The following is a 6,000-nucleotide window of genomic DNA, read 5'->3' as shown; positions in this document are numbered from 1 at the left end:
GCCGGCGGGGGCGCTTCACCCGGGCCGGCGGCGGTAATGCTGCTGCGGTTGCTGCCTTTGCGGCCGGGTGGACAGCTGGTAGTGGCAGCAGCCGGAGCCGGAACCGGAGCCCGAGCGCGATCGTCGCCGACCCGGACGCCGCCTTCGCCCGCGTTTGGTTTCCGCGGCCGCTGCGGGGCGCCGGGGCCCGGTGCGGCATGAGGAGGAGGCTGCACGCCCGCGAGCGCCCAGCTCCTCGGCCCCCAGGGCCCCCGCAGGCCCCAGCGCGCGGCGCACCCCGGTTGCGGCCAGGGCGCCCACTCTAGCCCGGCGCAGGCACGAGACGCCGCGGTCCGGAGGAGGAGGAGGCGGCGGCCCAGGCCTGCCCAGCACAGGCGGCCCAGATTTTGAGCGCGTTCTGGACACCGGGACGCCGCGGACGGAGCCGCCGGGGAGCCCAGGAGTGCTGCAGTTTGCTGCCCCTCTCCGAAGGGGCGCCGCGGTGCGCAGCCCGCGCATCTTCCCACCTGGGCTCCTTCCTTCCATCCTTGCCGGGCGGATAAAACGTGCGTCCTTGGCCTCCGCAGGTCCTTGCGTCCCCTTTCCCCCGTCCAGCCCTTCCCCGCAGTCCTCCCGCGCTTCTCCTCCCCCGGCTGTCGGGCCTCTCATTCATTCCGTCCGCTCCCTCCCTTTCCTCCTTCCCGCTCCGTTCCTCTCCCCAAGAGCCTCCCCGCGCTGACCCCATTGCGGTCTCGGGGTTCTCAGCACATTCATGGAAGTCTAGGGCCTGGACGGTGCCCACAAGTCCGGCCGGAGAGCGCAGCCCAAGGTGCTGTCCGGCAAGAGGAAGATGTCGGTGCTCAGGCGGATAATGCGGGTCTCCAATCGCTCTCTCCTCGCCTTCATCTTCTTCTTCTCCCTGTCTTCATCTTGTCTCTACTTCATCTATGTGGCTCCGGGCATTGGTAAGCACCGAGACACACCCTCTCTTCCCACGGTCACACTGGAGGAGACGCAGGATGTTACTTAGGGGATTTGGAAGCTCTATAAACAGAGGCCCGGCAGAAAGCGTTTTATTTGAAATGTTATTTCAGACGTGTCAAATAAACTGCTTCGGGGCATGGCTTTGGGATGTGAGTTTTGTTAATGCACGTTTAAATCACTTAAAGACTGCATCAAATGGACATAACAAAATTAGGTGAGATGGCCCCGGATGCCCCGGTCGCTTTCTTGAGTATTCATGACAGCTTTACCCATTTAACATCAAGTCTTTGATCTTAAACTCAGATGTAATAACTGGCTGTAAAAATGTGGTGGAGAAACCAGGGGCAGGAAATGTGATTGAGTTCAGGAACGTACGTATTCTACTGTTCTAGGTCACCTTATAAGAATGGGGTCAGTGAATATTTGTGCCATACTTCAGAAATTTTTAGGTGATGAAGTTGTTTTATAATAACAATGCTGCATTATTTAGTCTGATTGGGTCTGTTTTTCAAGGCCTTCCCCACTTGTTAGGATGACTTCTGAGATAAAATAATTAAAGTAATAATGATGTAAGATAGTTTGTGGTTTAACATTTTAAACCGTTTATCATTTTTAACCTTTGGGCCAGCATACACTTTTGTTTAGTCTGTTTGAATTGGCTTCTTAATGAAATGTTCTAACTCCTCAGCCCCCTTTGATGGAAAAGGTGCCAGTGTGGCATTCTCATGACTGAGAAATAGCAACTTCATGTGAATATTAAAATATACTGTATTTCCAAAAACTTTTCTGAGTTTTTCCTGGTTATTATGTATTTAATGTTAAAGTACTTAGTCACACTGTGTCCTCTCCTGTCATTTCTTGTTAGACACTAGTGGTCTTTTTTTATCCAGTGTCATTTCTCCCTTTGACTGAGCTAAAAATGTATGGCCTTTTACAGAGTGAAAACACCTGCAGAATTTTGAGATGGGATTGTTATCAGGGCATTGTCTGGTGGGGTTATAGATTATTGTAATGAATTGTGGGGGTAGGAGGAGAAGCAGAATTCATTGAGACCATTTAATTTCCTGAAATTCCTTATAAAAGTTTTTCTTTTTTTTAAAGATTTTATTTATTTATCTTTAGAGAGGAAGGGAAAGAGAGAAAGAGAGAAATATCAATGTATGGTTGCCTCTCGTGAGTCCCCTGCTGGGAACTGGCCTGCAACCCAGGCATGTGCCCTGACTGGGAATTGAACCGCGATCATGTGGTTCGCAGGCCCGCACTCAATCCACTGAGCTACACCAGCCAGGGCTTTCTTTTTTTTTTTTAATGAAATACTTTATTGACTCTTGAACAAGAGGGGTGACATTTAAATTTATACCAATACTTCTCAAAGTAAAAATATGCGATCAATTAATTTTTTATATCTTATTTTTTATTAAAGTACAGTTAAAAGACTATATTATATTGGTTTCAGGTGTACAGCTTGACTTTTTCCTGATTGAAATTTTGGATTCAAGTAAGATGTATAAGCGCATGTGATACTTGGAAAGACATAAATGGTTGAAACCTTTATGTATCCCAAAATAGAAATGTGAGGTTAAGGTTGGAAGAGGTATGAATATTTTAATGTATTATTTCCCTTTAATGTAGCTTTTTTATTTAGGCTAAATAAAACATTCCTTGAATGACAGTGATAGCTCAGTGGATTTAAGAGTAGTTAACCAAAATATTTAGCGGGCTTTTTAAAAAGTCCTCTGCCATTTTGGAAGTCTTGTTAATTAATTCCTCATTCTACAGCAATTTTTATTTTCTCATGTAGCCCTTTAAAGATTGGACATCTTTAGGGGATGTTATTTTATTAGACATTTACCTGATTTTGGAGAAAAAGGTTTTTTTACAATTAGATAATCATTTTCTTATTGGTATTTTGAGTAACATAGTGAAGTTATGTTATTCAAAAAGCTAACCAAAGGGAATTAGAATCCCAGCTGTTATTTGATAGTCATTAAAAAAAATCCGTACCTGAGGATATGTTTGTTGATTTTAGAGAGAGAGGAGTTGGGATGGGGAGAGAGAGAGGAAAAAACATGGATACGAGAGGGAAACATTGATTGGTTGCCTCCTGTGGGATTGAACCCACAACCTAGGTCTGAGCCCTGAATGGGAATCGAACCTGCCTCCTTTCGGTGTACAGGACAACACTCCAACCAGTGAGCCAACTGGAGCCAGGGCAATAGTCCTCCATTTTTCGTTAGTGCATTAATGTTATCTATAGATTCTTAAAATTCAATTGATATGAAATACTAATACAGTTTTCTCATTTGTGCTTAATGTTTGCCATAATAGAACAATCATTGATATGTCATAAGATATTGCACATTTTCTTAGGTTCACAGACTTTAAAATAACTGTTTTGATGGGTCTCAATAACTAAAAAAATTAGAGTCAGTAAGAATGAAAAGCAAACCTTATGAAGTTCTATCAGTGTGTTAAAAAGAATCTATTTTCTAAACCTAGTATTACTTAGCAGGAAAAAAAAGATCCTCCTTATTTATCTTTTAAGTATTGGGAAACAGTTTTCCAGAATTCACATTTTTGCTTGAGAGCTTGACTTTTATCACTGGATACAAATACTGTCAGTTTTTCTCCACATGTCAGGCTCACTGTTCATTTTTTGGGAAAATGCAAGTCAAATCCAGAAGTCTAAGCAACTGTCATTTGCCAGTTGTTCCTTCAAGTAAAAATGATGTTCCATGAAAAATGTGGCTAGTTCAGCTCACAGTGCAACAAGCAGCCCCACAGTATGGCTTTCAGAATGACTGTGGCCTTTGGTATGCTGCGGAAATGCTGTAAAGCATTATGCGTGCTTTCCATTTCATCATTGATTTCTCATTAATGAGACGTATCCAAAACTAATTCGGTTCTCATAACTAGTTTACATAATAGGCACATAGAATCTTTTTGGAATAATTCATATTTTAGCCTGGATTACATCTTGGGGCAAAATTTTCTTGTGACTAAAGAAATCACTTTTCGTTGATTTAAATGAATATTTTGAATCTCTTCTGTTAAATAGTTTGCATTCATTCCGTCCACATTAACCTGTGTTGTAGACATCAATTACATTTTCCTGCCTTTTCCATCCAGAGACCTACTTTTGTCCTGTGCCTTCCCCAGGCTTCCTGTCATTTTTGTTGCTCTTCCTTAGTCCCCTTCACCTGCGTTCTTCCTTCCCTCCCTCTCTTTTGAGCAGATAGTAGTCCACATTTGCAGACATAATCTGTTTAGTTTCTAATGTTTTCCCAATGTGCTCAAGAAATTTTGGGGTTGTTTCTGTCTTAATCTGCAATGAATTCCGTCAAACTCAGAGGTCATTATTTTAAGAATAATTTGGAATATTTTCCTTGAAATTCTAATTTGTGTGGGAAACACAGAGATAATCTTTATATTATGAACTTTAGCATGGAGGAAAATTGGCCTGCAGATATCTGTCTCCTTCCCCCAGAAGTCCATGGACAGATTGCCCTAGCCCACCCAGTAGAGGCAGGAGCTGTGACTTGTTTCTCATTCTGTCTCTACCCTTATGCGTGATTGCATAAAGGTGAGTGCAGTTTCCTTCCAAAAGGAAACTGGCTGCATTGAGAATGGAATTCCATTTAGTATGAAGCAGGTTCCAGTATAACACAGTTATTTTTCTGCTATGGTATTAATGGAGTGGAGGAGCCGACTTGTACATTCATTCAGCAAACATGAACAGAGAACCCCAGACAGGCTCAGCATTGTTTGAGGCGTGAAAGGTGGAAGGATGACTAAGATGCATTCCTTTCCTCGCAGGACAATGGGATGAGCTACCGTGAGAGAGCTGCAGTAAGTCTTTGGAAAGCGTGCAGACGGTGGTGAGGGCAGGTTAAGGCTTTCCAGAGGAGGTGGTTGGAGTGGGTCCTTGAGGGTGGACAGGATTTATCTGAACTGAGTAAGGGACTCTAGTCAGAGGGGACAGCATGGGGTTCCCGAAAATAGAGTAACATTTCCATCTGGCTTCCCGTGGGGTGGTAGGTGGAACACACTGGGTGGTCGTGGGGCTCTCCTGCCCAGCCTAGTGTTCTGGTGCCTGAGGTCCCTAAAATTCCTGGCAGGTAAAAACTGGTCTTGGCTCTCACAAAGTTCTCAGAGCTGCCTATGACCAAGAGAGGAGTTTATGTGCCTGTGATCAGTGGGGTAATGTCATGGGGACGACATCAGTGGGGATCAATGGGGGCGATTGTACAACTCCCCTGGAAGCAGGGGATTTCACTGTTCCTTTGACTCACCAGAGTCCCTGACCCATCCTAGGCAGCGGACAAGCTGCTTTATTGTTTTGAGCAAGGGTGGAATCTGGTTGGGCCACTTTGGTCTGAATTCCTGTGGGTTCTTGGAAGGAATTACCTGACTTACTGCTTTGTCCTTGGGGCCTCCAGGGGGCTTGTGCCCTGCAGGGACTGGTGGAGCTGTGATGAGTGGTCAAAGGGTGGGCAAGTATATGTGATGTGGGAGAGGGGGCATAGTTAGGTCCTTGCTCAGAGCCCCCTGACCTTTTGGCTGGGTTCCTCTTGGCTGGTACAGAAGGTAGCTGGTTGTCCTGCAGCTTTCCTGCGGTAGCCCTTTAAGCCTCCTGGCCCTGTGCGGTGAGGCAGTTGTGTCCTTTTTGCTCTGTTACCACCTGCTTTGTGTTTCAGAGGTCCTTTCGGTTTTCCCCTCACCGAGTACTCACAGCTACACACACCTTTCAGGGGTTCTTTCGATTTAGGCCACGGTGTCAGCACTTCTTTCCTCTGGGCCTTTCTTACTAGCCAGGTATCCCATGCTGAATTTTTTTGCCCTGTAAATTGCGGGAAACACCAGAAATTTGGAAAGGGAATGCTGCAGTTTGCTGTTCTAGAGCAGTTCTTGTAGAGTGGACAATGGGTTACGGAGGGCAGAACCAGTGGCAGGAAGGGTGTTATTCCAGCAGCGCAGGCAATAGAAGGGTAGAACCTGATCAGGGTCACAGTTGGATCAGGGCAGCGTTGAGAAGAT

The 6,000-nt window shown here is 45.4% G+C and overlaps 1 protein-coding gene across 1 annotated transcript in view; it reads left to right on the top strand.

The window, feature by feature from the left end:
• The first annotated feature begins 336 nt into the window (after positions 1-336).
• The window catches only part of B4GALT6 (beta-1,4-galactosyltransferase 6), a 63,474-nt gene continuing 57,810 nt past the window's right edge, over positions 337-6,000 (top strand). The window contains exon 1 of the mRNA XM_037032490.1: positions 337-944. Within this exon, the coding sequence (XP_036888385.1) occupies positions 830-944 (115 nt within the window). The 5' untranslated portion in view covers positions 337-829. The remainder of the gene's footprint in view (positions 945-6,000) is intronic.

The sequence above is a fragment of the Sturnira hondurensis genome, unplaced genomic scaffold, assembly GCF_014824575.4.
Source record: "Sturnira hondurensis isolate 20B ecotype Veracruz unplaced genomic scaffold, ASM1482457v3 Scaffold0001872, whole genome shotgun sequence".
Taxonomy (NCBI): domain Eukaryota; kingdom Metazoa; phylum Chordata; class Mammalia; order Chiroptera; family Phyllostomidae; genus Sturnira; species Sturnira hondurensis.
This window is presented reverse-complemented; position numbering and strand designations above follow the sequence as displayed.